The sequence below is a fragment of the Desmodus rotundus genome, chromosome 6 (assembly GCF_022682495.2).
Source record: "Desmodus rotundus isolate HL8 chromosome 6, HLdesRot8A.1, whole genome shotgun sequence".
Taxonomy (NCBI): Eukaryota; Metazoa; Chordata; class Mammalia; order Chiroptera; family Phyllostomidae; genus Desmodus; species Desmodus rotundus.
In genome coordinates, this window is record NC_071392.1 from 135,997,091 (window position 1) to 136,016,558 (window position 19,468).

Sequence of the window (19,468 nt, forward strand, 5' to 3'; positions counted from 1 at the left end):
TTACAGGCCTGAGACACAGAAGCAGGAGTGGGCATTGAGGTACACAGAGTATGTGTTAGTGTATCTGGGCTAAGTGCCCTCCCTAGTACTACAGGCCACACCCAGGATCAGGAGAGGGGATGCCTTGGGGCAGAGACTACTTATGGCTTCTTATAGGTGGGTTTCCATAGAGGACAGAGGTTGTCTTACAGGTGACCCTAATCACTCTGTCTTGAATCCAGCTGGGCTGATGCTGTTGTGGTAAGATCTTTGAACCTATAGCACCAGCTGCGGCCACCCCACCTCACCTGCAACTCCAGCCCTGAGAGGACAAACAGGCTCACCTCTGCTCCTGGATGGAGAGTCCATGACAAGACTCCGGGGGTCCTTCATGCTCCTGCTCACCCTTCTGGTGGCCCTGGTGGCCAGCACAGACCCAGACAAAAATAAGATCAAGGTCTTAAGGGAATTAAAAGTTATTGATGGCTCGAATGCCAATGTGAAGCAGTGTCTATGGTTTGCCATGCAAGATTACAACAAAGAAAATGAGGATAAATACATCTTCCAGGTGGTCAAGATAGTGAGAGTCCAGCTTCAGGTAAAAGTGTTTTCTCTCAATCTGCATATTTGCATATGATGGTACAGACTGAAGCCAGTCTGAAAAATTGCGCACATGAGAAAAATATTGATATATGAAAATCCTAAATATGTGGGTGCTCAAGCTCATATACACTTGCATGTTATTATAATATCAGTGACTTTTCTATATACTCTTGGACTGGCATTCTAAGTACTTTTCATATACTAACTCATTTAAACCCCAAACTGCAAATCAAATGTTCATGATTTGTGTTTGCTAAGGTTATTGGGAGACAAACTGAATATTTTGCAATAATGCTGTCACAGGCAATATTTCAATCTAGCCACATAATGTGGAATATAGAGTTGAAGAGAAACATGAAGCACAAATCCAATATATAGGCTAATAAAGTGCCTCCTCCTATAGTCTTTCTTTTAATACAACATTTATTTAATGGAAGTAGAGACACTATGATTTTCTGTTTATAGAAATGTATCTGTTATCCAAGGCCATGAATTTAACAACATTAGGGAGTGTTGCTGACTTGGATTCTAATGTAGGTGATTCTCCCTGGAGTTTCCAACCATGTTTGAGAAATGGCTCTTAGTGTTGAAATTCAGCCTCTGTAATTGGCTGGCGGCATGCCATGAAACTTGTGAGAATAAGTTGTATAGAGACCCAAGAGATAAGGTTATTGTTGGCAGAACGTTTTTCAGTTTTTACACTTTCCAGTCTGTCTACTAGCAGAAGCTGGGCCACTTTACATGTTCGTACTTATGACCCTATTTCTAGGGAACATGAGCACCATGAACACCATATTTGCAGTACATTATGCTAATGGTGCAGCACAATTTATTGATTGGGCACATGCCACAATCCATCTGGAAGCATACTCTTGTGGCATTTTGAGATAAAGGAATGTATCCTAGTTCTTTTCTAAAAAATTTTTTTGATATATTTATTGATTATGCTATTACAGTTGTCCCATTTCCGCCCCTTCACTCAACTCCATCCTGCCCACCCTCTCCCTCCTACATTCCCCCCCTATAGTTCATGTCCATGGGTCATACTTATAAGTTCTTTGGCTTCTACATTTCCTACACTATTTTTACCCTCCCCCTGTCTATTTTCCACCTATCATTTATGCTATATATTCTCTGTACCTTTCCCCCCTCTCTCCCCCTCCCAATCTCCTATTGATAACCCTCCATGCGATCTCCATTTCTGTGGTTCTGTTTCTGTTCTTGTTGTTTGCTTAGTTTCTTTTGTTTTGGTTTTAAGTGTGGTTGTTTATAACTGTGAGTTTGCTGTCATTTTAACTGTTCATATTTTTATCTTCTTTTTCTTAGATAAGTCCCTTTAACATTTCATATAATAAGGGCTTGGTGATGATAAACTCCTTTAACTTGACCTTATCTGAGAAGCACTTTATCTGCCCTTCCATTCTAAATGATAGCTTTGCTGGATACAGTAATCTTGGATGTAGGCCCTTGCCTTTCATGACTTTGAATACTTCTTGCCAGCCCCTTCTTGCCTGTAAGGTCTCTTTGGAGAAATCAGCTGACAGTCTTATGGGAACCCCTTTGTAGGTAACTGTCTCCTTTTCTCTTGCTGCTTCTAAGATTCTCTCCTTCTATTTCATCTTGGGGAATGTAATGATGATGTACCTTGGTGTGTTCCTCCTTGGGTCCAGCTTCTTTGGGACTCTCTGAGCTTCCTGGACTTCCTGGAAGTCTATTTCCTTTGCCAGACTGGGGAAGTTCTCCTTCATTATTTGTTCAAATAAGTTTTTAATTTTTTGTTCTTCCTCTTCTCCTTCTGGCACCCCTATAATTAGGATGTTGGAACGTTTCAAGATGTCCTAGAGGTTCCTAAGCCTCTCCTCATTTTTCTGAATTCTTGTTTCTTCATTCTTTTCTGGTTGGATGTTTCTTTCTTCCTTCTGGTCCACACCATTGATTTGAGTCCCAGTTTCCTTTGCATCACTATTGGTTCCCTGTATACTTTCCTTTGTTTCTTTTGGCATAGCCTTCATTTTTTCATCTAGTTTTCGAACAAATTCAACCAATTCTGTGAGCGTCTTGATAACCAGTGTTTTGAACTGTGCATCTGATAGGTTGGCTATCTCTTCCTCACTTAGTTGTATTTTTTCTGGAGCTTTGAAGTGTTCTGTCATTTGGGCCATTTTTTTTTTTTTTTTGTCTTGGCGGGTCTGTTACTTAAAGGGGCAGAGCCTTAGGTGTTCACTGGGGGTGGGGTAACGCTGGTTGTTTTGCTGTGATGCTGTACATGGGGGAGGGGCCGAGAGGGAGCAATGGCGCCTGCTCCACTCTCCACTGGATTTCAGCCACTCCCTCAGTTATCCACAGTCAAATTGGGCCCCTCTGGTGCTGGTGCCCAAGTGGGTGGGCTTGTGCACAGTTTAGGCTCCTGTGGGTCTCTCCAACGACCTCTCCTGTGATGCTGGGAGTCTCTCCTGCTGCCGCCCCAACCCCCACGGGCGTTTTCAATCAGAGGTTTGAGGCTTTATTTCCCAGCGCTGGAGCTCTGGGTTACGTGGTGTGCTTCGCTCCCCGCTGTTCTTCCCGGTTTATCTGTGCGCGAATGTGGGGCTGCCGGGTGCTACCCGCTGCTCTGCCTGCCCGGTTCTCCGCCGCTCTGACTCCGGCCCTCTCTGTTTATCTGTGCATGTGGGGCCGCAGGGTCTGCTAGTGGTCAGACTGCCTGCCCTGTTCGTCCCACACTCCGCCAGTCTCAGTCCCGCCACGGCCACGCGAGTCCTCTCCACCCTGGTGCCCATCTCCGCCCCTCCTACCGGTCTGGATTTATGTTTCTTTTTTATCTACTTGGTGTTGGACTTCCTTGCTGTTCAATTTTCTGTCAGTTCTGGTTGTGCAAGGAGGCGCAGTGTGTCTACCTACGCCACTATCTTGGTTCTCTCTTTTTAAAAATTTTTATTGTTATTCGATTACAGTTGTCTGCATTTTCTCCCCACCCCTCCACCCCTCCACTCCACCCCAGCCAAACCCACCTCCCTCCCCCGCCTCCACCCTCCCCCTTGATTTTGTCCATGTGTCCTTTATAGCAGTTCCCGTATACCCCTCTCCCCACTGTCCCCTCCCCACTCCCATCTGGCAATTGTTCTTTACTACAATGTCTCTGGTTATATTTTGTTTGTTTTTTTCTTTTGTTGATTATATTCCAGTTAAAGGTGAGATCATATGGTATTTGTCCCTCACCACCTGGATTATTTCACTTAGCATAATGCTCTCCAGTTCCATCCATGCTGTTGCAAAGGGTATAAGCTCCTTCTTTCTCTCTGCTCCTGTGTAAAACAGTATCCTAGTTCTTTTAACTTTTCTAGCCCCCTTTGCAGTTTGTTTTTTTCTTTTGGTACCCAAGTAGTAGCACCCTGGCACTATTTAGCAAGTTTCTCCGAAGCCACTTCTATGCTAGCCACTGTAGATGGGCCAGTGAGATGGACAGAAATGATTACAGCCTTAGGGAGCCAAAAGCCCAATTAGAAAGAAAAAGTGCTAAACCAGGAATGAGAGTTGTGATGTTTGTTCCAGTGGCATGGAACACAGACAGGGTCTGGGTTTCAGGGAACGACTTCTTCAGAAAACATTTCTCACCTGAGGAATTTGTGAATGTTGTACTGCACACTCATTAATTAAATAAAGGTATCTAGTGGGACTCAGGTCTTAGTAGGTGTTAAAACCTTCCAGGTGATCCCCATATGCAGACAAGGCTGAATACCACTTTTCTAGGAGGTACTATAGAAGTTGCAAACTGAAGGCAGACTAGAAGTGAAATAGGTGAAGGAGGTTAATGGAAGTGTTTTTTTGGGGGTTTCCCAAAAGCAGACTCCAGCTAGAATTTAAGTGCAATTATTTGGGAGGCTATTCCAGGAAGCACCAGGAAGTCAGATGGGAAGTGTGAGGGAGCAGGGAGGCAGTCAGTGCAGGGTGAATTATTGAGCAGGTTACCACATTGGGCAGCTGGGCTTAGTCTCCCTAGGGAGTCAGGGACAGGATACAGAGCCTGCTTCTAAGTTGGGCCACCACGTAGGTGAGGAGCTGGGTTAGTTATCCACCAACTCTTATCCAACAGTGGCCTTTATTCTGGGAGTCCTTAGCTCCTGTTTGTGGCAGGAAGCCCCCAGCAGGGAGCCCCAGAAAGTGTTTAGGAACAGCATGGGACATGGGGCACCACTCACAGTATCTGCTACAGAAAGGGATCAGGGAAGATGTGGGGTACATGGGGGTGGGGGAAAGCAGCCAGGCATAGCACACTGCCAGTAGGAAGGAGCAGGGCCATGGAAACTCCTGGCCAGTGTGACTGGCCAGGAAGTAAACAGTGATCACAATGCCTATACTTGTAGGCCATGGGCAAGATGTTTATATACTTTATTTTATGAGCACTAGAAAGCCAGAAAACCATGAGGTCAGGGAGTTCTCAGGATCCAGGTTATTAGATTTGGGTTTTAAAACTGTCATTCTAGTTTACTAACATTTAGAAAGAGGTTATGCAGATTCAATCAAGGTGTCCATGTAACTGGATGCCCCCAGGTTTCCCAGAAATCACCACATAGTGATCCTCTGGCTGGATGAGCAGAGTGGGCAGAAATGAGAGGAGGAGTGAGCATGGTGGTCAAGGTTGCAAATTCTATTGCCAGGACTCCTGTTTGATCCCCAGATTGGCTGATTGCTAGATGGATAGTTACTTTGTTCCTCTGTGCCTCAGTTTCCTTACCTGAAAAAAATGGGAGTGACAGCCTTACCCCAGAAGTTTGGTGTTCAGGTTAACTAAGTTATTGTGTCCAAAGCCCTAGGAATGTGCATGACAGATAGTGAGCATTGGTGAGGGTCAGCAAATATTAAGACTAACAGGAACTCCTTTTGGTGATCAGGTTCACCTCTATGATATTTCTGAGGTTCTCTAAATACAAACTTAATTTCTAAACCCAAGGGGCAGCTCTGCTGGTCACTTCTTGATGTTATCTAACCAACTTCTCCCCAACATGCCATATCCCTTGTGAATTCTTTGTAACAAAGCCAAATTTAATACAAATTTATCAAGGTTTAGAGATGGCAATGAGGAAATGTGATAAAAAAAAGGGGAGACTAGGGAAAGCTGGAACCAAGTTGCAGATACCTATTTTCGTCTCCTGCAGATTTAAATGAACACCATAAGTATCTGTCACCTTTACTGCACACTTATGAATCATTTATGAATTCAGTAAATACTAATGCCTTGCTACAAATTTACTGCTGCTCTCCTTAGCAAACATTCAGCAGAGAACAGAAAGATAAACTCCTTTGTCATGGCTCCCTTTAGGACAGTTTGCTGAGGTGGTAGGAGGGGCCTTGGGTAGAAAAGCCTCAAGGGGTGGAAGAAATAACCAGATCACAGCATCTTCAGGGATGTATATGCAGGAAAAGAATCAGGGAGAGTGTCCAATGAGGCTAAGGTATCTGTCCTCCCAGCTGGCCTGCATGAACATGTAACATCTTAAGCCCAGAGGAGCTGAAGGTTCCAGTGACTTCAGTTTTCTCCTCTGACCCTTGACTAAGCATGCAGCATGCCCTGTACTTTGGGACAGAAAAATGTAATTAGAAGGCCTTACTTTCCAGGAGGATCCACACTGGAAAGGAGCCTTTTCTCTTAGTATCCAGCTCCAGGTAGGGGCTGCATAACTAGCATTAGTGTGCAAAGGAATCTAGGCAGTGGGCATCATAGGAGAAAGAATGTGTAACAGGTAGGGAGACAAGATGAAAGTGAGAGGAATTTTTTTATGTTTGCTAAAACTTTTAAAAAGTAAAACATAAGTTTTTTAATAAAATTGCACAATTGCTACAATTGCTCATTGATAGGTCACTGACCGTTTGGAATACTTTATTGATGTTGAAATTGCCCGCAGCAGTTGCAGAAAGCTTTCAAACAATAATGAAAACTGTGTGATTCAAGAAAACTCAAAACTTGAAAAGGTAAGTGACAAATCAACTTATATGTGGTGGTCTTTGATGTTCTGAACCCCAGACAGAAGAACTTGGGGTGCCCAGACTCTCTTTGAGGTCTAGATTACTCCTAACATTTAGCCCCAGAAGTTGCAATCCTGTGGCTTTTAGGGCAGAGAGGATAGGGCAGCACAGTGTGGTGGACCCCTCTGAGTCTTTCCCCACCCCTCATCCTCAGGGCAGCATGCTGTCAAAGTCACTTGGATTACAAGAGCTCCATCAACTCTGGCGTCTTGGTGTAGGAAAACTTACCAACACATATTTACTGAAAGTCTGCTCTCTTGGACCTGGACAAGCAACTCTGCCATTGGTGGCCCAGGAGTTGCTTATCCTTTTGAAGACACCACAGAAAGTTCATTAACTCACTCATCTGCCCATCAAAGCTTACTTTCAGCAGGTGCTATTTGGGTGCTGTAGATTAAGCAGTGTCCCCATCTCAGGCTTATAGTTGATTCTTGCCAAGCTCAGCAGCCATAGCTCTCATGAAGGTCCAAAGACTCCCACCAAAGGGTTGACTTGGCCCAGGGGCCTTTGGCCTCAAGCCTATATTTTTTATTTCAGACACAGAAAGAGCCCTGGATTTATCCAAATGCTTAGGATGAGATTGATGAATGCCCCAGGCTTTCTGCATATTTTCCCAAGAGGCATATCTTTGGCCCTTTCTTTATACCAGTGTTTCTCCACATGAGTGGGCATCAGCATTAAAGGCTTTGATAAATCCGGATAGCTGCACCCCACATGCAGATTTTCTGATTCATTGGTCTGGAATGAGATCCAGGAATCTGCATTCTTGACAAGTTCCCAGGTAATGCTGCTGCTTCTGGCCTTGGGTATAGGAGATTGCAAGGGCCCATTAACAAAGTGCACTCCCATCATGTCTAGAACTGCCTCTGCATAATCAAACTGAACAAGTTTGATCATTTTCAATTAACAGTAGTAGCCATCAACACAAATATTTAAACACTTAGCATTTTTTGTCCTTTTAGTATTTTTTTTTATTATTGTTCAATTACAGTTATCCCCTTTTTGCCTCCATTACTCTCCCCTGGCCTGCCCAAGCTGCCTCTCTGGCATTCAATCTTTTTCCCCATCCCATTGTCCTTGTCCATGGGTCCTTCATACATATCCTTCCCCTTCTTTCCCCCATTACCCCTTTCCGCCCTCCCTTCTGGTCACTGTCAATTTGTTCTTTATTTTCATGTCTCTTGTTCTATTTTGCTCTCTTGTTTATTTTGTTGATTAGGTTCCACTTATAGGTGAGATCATACAATATTTGTCTTTCACTGCCTGGCTTATTTCACTTAGCATAATACTGTCTAGTTCCATACATTCAGTTGCAAATGGTAGGAGTTCCTTCTTTCTTTCTGCTGCATAGTATTCCATTGTGTAACTGTACCACCATTTTATTTTTTTATTTTTTGCATTTTTTAATGTTGTTTAAGTACAATTGTCTCCATTATCCCTCCATCACTTTCCTCCACCTCACCCACCACCACCTCCCACTTTCAATCGTTCCCCGCTTTGGATTTGTCCATGGGTCCCTTATACATGTTCCTTGATGACCCTTCACCTTCTTTACCCCATTATCACTCTTCCCCCATCTGGTTACTCTCTGTTTGTTCTTTATTTCAATATCTCTAGTTATATTTTGCTTGTTTGTTGGTTTTGTTGATTAGGTTCCACTTACAGGTGAGATCATATGGTATTTATCTTTCACCACCTGGCTTATTTCACTTAGCATAATGCTCTTCAGTTCCATCCTTGCTGTTGCGAAGAGTAAGAGCTCCTTCTATCTTTCTGCTGTGTAGTATTCCATCATGCAAATGTACCATAGTTTTGGGATCCATTCATTTAGTGAAGGGCACTTAGGCTGTTTCCAGCACTTGGCTATTGTAAAATGTGTTGCTAGGAACTTTGGGGTGCATAAGTTATTTAGAATTGGTGTTTCAGGATTCTTAAGGTATAATCATGGCAATAGAATTGCCAGACCAAAAGGCATTTCCATTTTTAGTTTTTTGAAATTTTCCACAGAGGTTGCACCAAGTCTGCATTCCCACCAACAGTGAACCAGGTTCCTGTTTTCTCCACAACTTTGCCAGTACTTTTTTTGTTGATTTGTTTATGATGTCCATTCTGACCAGTGTGAAGTGGTCTCTCATTGTGGTTTTAATTTCTATCTCTCTGATGGCTAATGATGCTGAGCACACTTTCATATGTCTTTAGGCCCTCTGTATGTCCTCTTTGGAGAAGTGGCTGTTTGGGTCCTTTGCCCATTTTTTATGTGTATTGTTTTTCTTCCTAGTGTGGAGTCATGTGAGTTCTTTATATATTTTGGAGATCAAACCCTTCTCTGAGGTATCTTTGGCAAATATATTTCCCCATATGGTTGGTTCCCTTTTGATTTTGTTGATGTTTTCCTTAGCCACGCAGAAGTTTTTAATTTGGGGTAGTCCTACTGTTTACTTTTTTCTTTTATGTCCCTTGCTCTAGGGCAGGGGTGTCAAACTCATTTTCACCAGGATCCACATCAGTTTCGCAGTTGCCTTCAAAGGGATGAAATCGTTTTAGGACTGTATAAATGTGACTACTCCTTAACTGTTAAGGAGTTGAAATTACATTCAACCCTTTGAAGGCAACAATGAGGCTTATGTGGCCCACAGTGAAAATGAGTTTGACACCCCTGCTCTAGGAGAAATATCAGTGAAAATATTGCTGCATGGCATATCTGAAATTTTCCTGCCTATGTTCTCCTCCAGGACTTTTATGTTGTCACAATTTATATCTAAGTCTGTTATCCATCTTGAGTTTATTTTTGTGTATGGTGTAAGCTGGTGGTAGAGTTTCATTTTTTTGCAAGTAGCTGTCCAGATCTCCCAACACCATTTGATTAAGAGGCCATTTTTACTCCATTTTATGCTCCTGACCCCTTTGTCAAATATTAATTGACCATAGAGAACTTGGGTTTATTTTGGGGCTCTCTATTTCGTTCCATTGATCTATGTGTCCTTTCTTATGTCAGTACTAGACTGTTTTGATTACTGTGGCATTGTAATAGAGTTTGATGCCAGGTATTGTGATCTCTCCTACTTTGTTCTTCTTTCTCAAAATTTATGTGGCTATTCACGTCATTATGGTTGCATATACATTTTTGAAATGTTTGCTCTTCATCTGTGAAATATGTCATATTGTTTTTTTAATAGGGATTCCATCGAATCTATAAATTGTTTTGGGTAGTATGGACAATTTTTTGTCCAACTACAAGTTGTAGTTCATGTACAGTTGTCCCATCCCCCCCAATCCCCTAATCCCAGCCATCCCCACCTCCCACCCTCGATCCTACCTCACTTTAGTTTTGTTCATGTGTCCTTTACAGATGTTCCTGAAAACCCTTCCTCCTTCCCCCCCACCCCCATTATCCTCTCCCATCTCTCCTCTGGTTACTCTTTTGATGATGTTAATTCTTCCAAACCATGAACATGGTATATGCTTCCTTTTATTTGTATCTTCCTTGATTTCTTTCTTCAGTGTTGTGTCATCTTCTGAGTACAGATCTTTAATCTCCTTGGTTAGGTTTCTTACTAGGTACTTTATTTTTCTTGTTGCTATAGTAAATGGGATTTTTTCCTAATTTCTGTTTCTGATATTTCATTGTCGATGTACAAAAATGCCTTCGATTTCTGAATATTGACTGTATCCTGCTGTTTTGCAAAATTCAGTAATTAGGTTGAGTATTTTTTTGGTGGAATCTATAGGGTTTTCTATGTACACTATCATGTCATCTGCAAACAATGACAGTTTTACTTCCTTCTTTCCAGTTTGGGTATATTTGTTTTTTCTGGTCTGATTGCTATGGCCAAAACTTGCAATACTATGTTGAATAGAAGTGGTGAAAGCAGACACCTTTGTCTTGTTCCTGATCTTAGTGGGAGAGCTTTTAGTTTTTGCCTGCTGAATATGATGTTGGCTGTAGTTTTCTCATATATGACCTTTATTATGTTGAGGTATGCTCCCTGTATTCCCACTTTGCTGAGTGTTTTTATCATAAATGGGTGCTGTACCTTATAAAATGCTTTCTCACCATCTATTTATATGATCATGTGATTTTTATCTTTACTTTTGTTTATGCAATGGACTATGCTTATTGATTTGCAAATATTGTACCATCCTTGCACCTGTGGGATTAATTCCATTTGATCATGTTGTATGCCTTTAAAGTATATTTTATTGATTATGCTATGACATTTGTCCCATTTTTTCTCCACCTTATCCTCCTCCACCCTGCACTGTCCTCCCTCCACCATTCCTTTCCATCTTAATACATGTCCATGGGTCATACATATAAGTTCTTTGACTTCTCCATTTCCTATATTATTGTTAACCTCCCCTGTTTATTTTGTACCTACAAATTATGCTTCTTATTCCCTCTACCTTTCCCCCCATTCTCCTCCCCAACCTCCACTGATTACCCTCCATGTCATCTCAATTTTTGTGGTTCTGTTCCTGTTCTAGTTGTTTGCTTAGTTTGTTCTTTTTTTTGATTCAGTTGTTGATAGCTGTGAGTTTGTTGGCATTTTACTGTTCATAGTTTTTGATCTTCTTCTTTTTCTTACATAAATGCCTTTACCATTTCATATAATAAGGGATTGGTGATGATGAAATCCTTTACCTTGACCTTATCTGGGAAGCACTTTATCTGTCCTTCCATTCTAAATGATAGCTTTGCTGAATAGAATAATTTTGGTTGTAGGTCTTTGCTTTTTATGACTTTGAATACCTCCTTCCAGCTTCTTCTTGCCTGAAAGGTTTCTTTTGAGAAATCAGCTGATGGTCTTATGGGAACTCTTGTAGATAACTGTCTCCTTTTCTGTTGCTGCTTTTAAGATTCTCTCTTTCTCTTTAATCTTGGGTAATGTAATGATAATGTGCCTTGGTGGGTTCTTCCTTGGATCCAACTTCTTTTCGACCCTTTGAACATTCTGTACTTGCACGTGTATTTCCCTCACCAGGTTGGGGAAGTTTTCCTTCATTAATTTTTCAAATAAGTTTTCATATTCTTGCTCTTCCTCCTCTCTGGTGCTGCTAATATTTGGATGTTGGAACATTTAAAGTTGTTGCTGTGGTTCTTAAGCTTCTCCTCATTTTTTTGAATTATTGTTTCTTCACTCTGTTGTCTTTGTATGTTTATTTTCCCCTTTTGTTCCAAATTGTTGTTTTGAATCCTGATTCCCTTCCCTTCACTCTTGGTTCCCTGTATATTTTTCTTTACTTCACTTTACATAGACTTCACTTCTTCCTTTATTTTGCATCTGTACTCAATCATTTCTGTGAGCATCCAGATTATCAGTGTTTTGAACTCTTCATCTGATAGGTTGGCTATATTCTTATCCCTTAGTTCTTTTTCTGGAATTTTGATCTGTTCTGTCATTTGGGCTATATTTCTTTGTCTTGGCACAACTGTGATGTTATTAGAGATAGACCCTTAGGTATTTGCTTGAGTGCCTCAACCCACTTCTCTGTGTTGTGGCACTGTATTTGGGGGAGGGGACAGAGAGGGAACAATGCCACTTGCTAGACTCTCTTGCCCTGCTTTCAAGAGACTGGTGGTTTTTACTGCTGCCACAACCCCCACAGGTTTTTAGAGCTAGAGGTTCTAAAGCTTCACTTTCCCCACGCTGGAACTGTGAGTTATGTGGTCTATTTTGCCCCCCCCCCCCAGTTTTTCCTCCCAGTTTATCTACATGGGTTTGTGGGGACACCTGGTTTGACAGCCACCGCTTTGCCTCGTGTCCTCTCTGCCCTAGCTTCCCATCTCTGCCTGTTCTACCAGTCTGGATGACAGTTTCTTCTGTAATTCTTTGGGTTGTCAGTCTTCTATACAGTTTGATATTCTGGCACTTCTGGTTGTTTTTTGTTTTTATTCTTTAAATTATATTTTATTGATTCTGTTATTACAGTTTTCCCAATTTTTCCCTCTTTATCCCCCCTCCACCCTGCACCCCAACCCTCCAGCATACCCCGCCCCCTTATTCATGTCCATGGATTGTACATACAAGTTCTTTCAGTTCTCTGTTTCCTATACCATTTTTGACCTCTCCCCATCTATTTAATCCCTACCAGTTATGCTTTTCCTTCCCCATACCCTTCCCCCCATTCCTCCGCTCCCCCTCCCCACTAAAAAACCTTCATGTGATTTCCATTTCTCTGATTCTGTTCCTGTGCTAATTGTTTGCTTAGTTTTTGGTTTTTTCCTTTCTTTTATTTTTTTAGGTTCATTTGTTGATAGTTGTGAGTTTGTTCTCATTTTACTGTTCATATTTTTTATCTCCCTTTTCTTAGATAAGTCCCTTTAACATTCTATATAATAATGGCTTAGTGATGATGGACTCCTTTAACTTAACCTTATCTGGGAAGCACTTTATCTTCCCTTCCATTCTAAATGATAGCTTTGCTGGATACAGTAATCTTGGCTGTAGGTCCTTGCCTTTCATGACTTGGAATACTTCTTGCCAGCCCCTTCTTGCCTGTAAGGTTTCTTTGGAGAAATCAGCTGACAGTCTTATGGGAAGTCCTTTGTAGGTAACTGTCTCCTTTTCTCTTGCTGCTTCTAAGATTCTCTCCTTCTTTTCATCTTGGGTAATGTAATTATGATGTGCCTTGGTGTGTTCCTCTTTGGGTCCAACTTCTTTGGGACTCTCAGGGCTTCCTGGACTTCCTGAAAGTCTATTTCCTTCACCAGATTGGGGAAGTTTTCCTTCATTATTTGTTCCAATAAGTTTTCAATTTCTTGCTGTTGTTCTTCTCCTTCTGGCACCCCTATAATTCAGATATTGGAACATTCCAGGTTGTCCCAGAGATTCCTCAACCTCTCTTCATTTCTTTGGATTCTTGTTTCTTCATTCTGCTCTGGTTGGATGTTTATTTCTTCCTTTTGCTCCAAATCATTGATTTGAGTCCTGGTTTCCTTCCCATCACTGTTGGTTCCCTGAATATTTTGCTTTATTTCACTTTGGGTATCTTTAATTTGTTCTTTCATTTTTTGACCAAGCTCAGTCAGTTCTGTGAGCATTTTGATTACCAGGGCTTTAAATTCTCCATCAGATAGGTTGGCTATATCCTCCTCACTTAGCTCCCTTTCTGAGGTTTTGTGCTGTTCTTTCATTTTGGCCCTATTTCTTTGCTCAGGGCCCCTGATGAGTTGTAAGGGGATGGGGCCTTCAGTATTCACCCAGGCAGGGAAAACCTCCTTGCTGTGCTGCAGCACTGCCTGTGGTGAAGGGGCCAGAGAGGGAACAATGCAGCTTGCCTACTCATCTCTTGCGCACTTTTCAACCAATTCATGGGTGAGACTGGGAGTTTCTCCTACTGTGGCAACCACTGTAGTCCACAACCACTTCTGAGTCTCAGTTTCCCCTTAAGTCATCCCCTCCTGAGCAGCCTGCCACTGCAGCTGGAGCCAGTCCCAACCCCACAGTCTGCCACCTCACTGCAGTTTCTCTCCATTGGCCACCTTACAGGCCTGGTTGTTCACTTTGACTGTTTCTTTAATTCCATGGTTGTCGGAGTTCCATGCAGTTTGATTTTCTGGCACTTCTGATTGTTTGTTGATTTTAGATTGGTAGTTTTTCTCCTTTTGGTTGTGCGAGGAAGCAAAGGGTTTCTACCTATGCCTCCACTTGGCCAGAACTCCTGTTTTTAAATCAGTTGTTATTTTTTTGGTTGTGTGAGGAAGTTAAGTGTATCTACCCATGCCTCCATCTTGTATGCTGGCTGCAGCTTTCCAATATTTTTTTGAGGAATTTAGTGTCTATGTTCATCAGTGATATTGGCCTGTAGTTTTTTTTCTTTGTTGTGTCTTTATCTGGTTTGGGGATTAGAATGATGCTTGCTTTACAAAAAGAGTTAGGGAAGCTTCCCTCTTTTTATATTATTTTGGAGTAGTTTCAGAATTGTGTGGATTAGCTCTTCCCTATATGTTGTATAACATTCTGTGAATCTGTCTGGTGCAGGGCTTTTGTGTGCCAGGAGTTTTTTTAATTACTGCTTCAATTTCACTAGCTTGTTCATTAGTCTTGTTCATTAGTTCAATTTCATTAGTCTGTTCAGGCCTTCTGCTTCTTCTTGATTCAGTTTTGGAAGATTGTGTGTTTCTAGAAATTTGTCCATTTCACCCAGGTTTTCAGATTTCTTGGAATATACCTGTTCATTGTAATTTCTTATAATCCTTTGCATTCCTGTGGAATCATTTGTAATTTCTCCTCTTTCGTTTCTGATTTTATTTATTTGGGTCCTCTCATTTTTTCTTAATGATTCTTGCTAAAGCCTTGCCAATTTTGTTTATCTTTTCAAAGCTCCTGGATTTATTGATCCTTTAGATTATTCTTTTAGTCTCTGTGTCATTTAATGCTGCCCTGATTTTATTTCCTTCCTTCTACTCATAAACATTGAGTACTTCTTAAGGCCATCTAGTCTTTTATGTTTTTTTTAAATCTTTTATTTATTTAGAATTGTTTTTCAAGCACAGTTGTCTCCATTTTCCCCCATCCCCTCTGCCTCCTCACCTACTCCCACCTCCCAACCTCAGTCCTGCCCTTCTTTGGCTTTGTCCATGGGTCCTTTATACATGTTTCTTGATGACCCTTCCCCTTCTTTCCTCCATTATCCCCCTCTCCGCTGGTTACCATCAGTCTGTTCTTTATTCCAATGTCTCTGTTTACTGTTAGTAGAAGCATGGTCATTTTAAATTTATATTTCTTTTTTTTTAAGTTTAGAGTCTCCTTCATTCCTTTCATTTTTAAAAAAATTTCATTGTTATTCAATTACAGTTGTCTGCCTTTTCTCCCCATCCCTCCACCCCACCCCAGCTGAACCTACCTCCTTCCCCCACTTCCACCCTTGCCCTTGATTTTGTACATGTGTCCTTTTCTACTGGGCTCATTGGAGATATATTGAAAGTCATTGTTTTTTACCTGTTTGTAAAAAATATTAATGAGTATTAGGGAGAATTTTCCTCAAGGAGCTCACTTTTTGTATCTAAAGTTTCCTTGTACAATTTCAGTTTTAAGGTACATGTTTTAAGTACATATTTATCAACACTGAAAACTTTGTTTCTATTTTTTTTCAAGTCTTTGTAATAATGGTGAAACATAACAATGGTGAGCAGTTGTTCTTATTCCTGCTTTGATGAAAATGTTTTCAGTACTCATATTCTGTTATTATACATTATATTAAGTGCTGATTCCTGAAGTTCATCCAATTTCCTTTTTATGAAGTGTTATTTTTTTTGCTGTTTTAATAACTGTTTTATTTACTATTTATTTATTTATTTATTTATTTATTTATTTATTGTTGTTCAAGTACAGTTGTCTCCATTTCCCCCCCACCACTCCCCACCACTGGTGCAGCCAGTATGGAAAACAGTATGGAATAACCTCATAAACTAAAAATGGAACTGCCTTTTGACCAAGCAATTCCACTGCTGGGATTATATCCCGAAGTGTTATTTTTTTAAGCAACCTAAGTGCCCATCAGTAAATAAGTGGATCAAAAAACTATGGTACATTTACACAATGGTGTACTATACAGCGAGAAGAAAGAAGGAGCTTCTACCCTTCATGACAGCATGGATGGAACTGGAAAGCATTATGCTCAGTGAAATAAGCCAGGTGGTGAAAGAGAAATACTATATGATCTCATTTATAAGTGGAACCTAATCAATAAAACAAACAAGCAGGCAAAATACAACTAGAGGTATTGAAATAAAGAACAAACTGTCAGTAACCGGAGAGGAGGAGGAAGAGGAATAATAGGGAATAATAGGGAAAGGGCCATAAAGAAACATGTGTAAAAGACACATGGACAAAGCCAAAGGGGTACATTCAAAGGTGGGAGGCAGGGATGGCTAGGGTGAAGGTGTGGTGGGGTGAAATGGAGACAACTGTCCTTGAACAACAATTAAAAAACAACATTTTTCTATCATTCTTTCAGTATCTACCAAATATATTGAATAATTTTTCTTCTTTGACCCATTAGAGTAGTAAACTAAAATACTAGATTTCCTACTGTTGAGCCATTTATACATTCCAGACTATGATGCAGTTGTCTTTTTTGTGGCTTTATAACTTTATTTGGTTATTAGTTCTCATCCTTATTTACTGTAGGTCTTTGAAATTGGTGAGAAGTACATAGATAGCCAATGTATAAACTTGTTTGGTGAATCTTCATGTTCATTATATTTTCTGGATAACTACACACAGATATGGTATGGGACATTTCTTATTTCTTTGATTCTGACAGCTTTGCTGAGTCTGGTGATGATGGATACATCTGACATTTCCATTTCATTCACTGCAAATTTCCAGCTCTCTCTGAGTGCTGGGGTTTGGAGGGTGTGAACTTCATGAAGGACACTCCACAGATGTGCTTGTAAATATTGATTGTGTATTCTTAGTCATCACTACGTTGATGGCATAAAGCCTCTTCTCTTTAAGCCCCAGGTTGGAAAGAAAGAGTACAACAGACTGTGTCTGTACTCATCTGTTAGAATGCAGTGGGAATCAACGTACCACTTCTTTTCTTAGAACTTTTGCTTACATATGTGTTAAGTACTCTCAAACTTCCCTAATGTTAAGAATCATTGGAGGATGAGGTAAACACCATGACTATATGTACACATATGCATGCCAGTTCCCTCAGCTCATCCTAAGCCTCTTGAATCAGAATTTCCAAGTAAAGACACCCCATACATACTTCATATCACTGAGAAAGTCTGGAAAGCATTTCATTAGAGATGTGAAGGTCTGCAGCCTCCAGGCAGCAGTAATTGTTTATATGCAACTGCATTTAACTTGCTAGTATTTTTTAAAAGGATTTTTGTTCTATTTACTAGGACAAACATTTAAGCAGTAAGAATGTCTTAATGCTACTTTTGAAGTCCCCTGATGATACTGCTGCTGCAGGCCTTGGGACCAGTATTTTTACTTGTAATTTGTTTCAGGGTTCTTCTGTTCTGGTGCAATAAGAATGAGGGCTTTCCATCTTTTCATGACCTGATCAGTTTAAAAATTGAGGAATTTTGGCTTCCAAGGTTTGATGTAATTTTCCTATAAAGCCATCTTGATTTGGTATTTTTGTGGGACTCTGGGGAAAAGAGTCCTCCACTCTTTTCATGTGTCTAATACACAGCAGAGATCAATGTTCCTTCTCTCTGACTTCATTTGCCTCATAACACCTGGAAGTAACTCTGTGTTTTCAGTCAATTATTTAAGATGCCTTCTGTTGTTTTTCCAGGGCTGCCATCTATCTGCCGGTCTGTATCTATTTGACCATCTATCTATATCTGTCCATGTATGCATTCATATATCTGCCTTTTTATGAATTTCTTGACCCATTTATCCATCTATCCACCAATTCATCCCTCTATCTACCCATCCACCCATCTATCACACACAGATAGAGTATTTTATTTCAAAGGTATTTTAAAATGGAGAGAAGGGCTCTTTGAAAGAAAAGTTATGTTAGGCCCTAGAACCTTCTAGATTTCTCTTATCCTGACTTATTTGTTATTACAACAAAAGGCATGATTTGATTATTAATATAACATATATTAGTTTATATTTGACATAGCATGACTTTATTTACATTGTAGAAAATCTGATATTCCACCAAAATATGATGATTGTTCTTATATGCTATCAGTGGTAGGAAAACAGAGACTCTTCTGAAGTCATTAGCAGTTGCTGTTCACTGTAAAGGTCTGCAGCATCCAGCTATCAGATTCCTGGGAGCATTTCTTGATGAGTGATGATCACCTTCAGTATATTTCTAAACTGATACCCAACACAGTGTAATGTTTTTTTTCTTTTCCTTTTGGCACTAAACTGATTTATTTTTTGTGTTGGTGGTATTTTTCAGAAAGTAATGTGCAGATTTTTGGTTGGAGCACTCCCCTGGAATGGAGATTTCACTGTGATGAAAATGCAGTGTGCAGATACCTAGGGGATTCTGGAGCATGCCCCCATCATCTCTGCAAAAGGAATTGTTAGCAACATGCTTTCCTCATGAGTGCCTCTCTGCTTGTAGTTTTGTTTTCTAGTTTTATATTAGGTGCTAAAGAAAGACAGGCATGTCTGGTTCCTCTTCCCTGGCCTCAAGGGTGTGGGTGCCCTGGACTGTTTGCCAGCCTGATGGCTCACCACCAGGAATAAGTTTGTCACTGACTACAAAGGATGGAGTGAGGTCTAATTCTGCTCCCCACTGCAAGTCTGAGGAAGAATCATTTTTTTGATTGGGTAACAACCCCTTACAGAGGTTGGATCCCATTGGGTGTTAAGTCAACAGGTTCCTTTTGGAAGCCTCCTTTGGCCCGGGATTCCCTCTCCCCCAGGTCCTGAATGAATGGATCATGTAGGCTGGGAGACCCCCTGACAGAAGCATTCGTCCTCTGTGGGGTCTCAGTGAATTGTGAGAATTTGTGTTTCTTCTTATGTAAATATCAACAATGGTTATAGAGAGAGGTGAAGACAGTAAAGTCTTAAGAGTAAGCTGCTTTGTTCACATGTGTGTGGGTATACATGTGTGCATGCATGTGTGTGTGTGTGTGAGAATGGGGAGGAGGGAGTAGGCAAACGTGTGACAGCAAGAGATAAAATTCTCTTGAAGAAAATAATCATTAAAATTAGGTGTGTCTAGCCCTGGCCAATGTGGTTGGAGGGTTGTCCCAGAACCAAAAGGTTCTGGGTTTGATCCCTAGTTAAGGCACATACGTAATTTTTGGGTTCGGTCTCCAGTTTGGGCACACATGGGAAGCAACCTGTCCATGCTTCTCTCTCACATGGGTGTTTCTTTCTCTCCCTTCCTCTCTCTCTAAATAAAGCAAGGAAAAAATGTCCTT

General features: G+C 40.9%; 1 protein-coding gene across 1 annotated transcript; it reads left to right on the plus strand.

Moving 5' to 3' along the window:
• Nucleotides 1-346: 346 nt before the first annotated feature.
• CST8 (cystatin 8) lies at nt 347-18,970 on the plus strand. The gene is made up of 3 exons (XM_024559200.3): nt 347-577; nt 6,436-6,549; nt 18,490-18,970. The coding sequence occupies exons 1-3, from the start codon at nt 347-349 to the stop codon at nt 18,571-18,573; spliced, it is 429 nt and encodes a 142-aa protein (XP_024414968.2). The 3' UTR covers nt 18,574-18,970.
• The last annotated feature ends 498 nt before the right edge of the window (nt 18,971-19,468 follow it).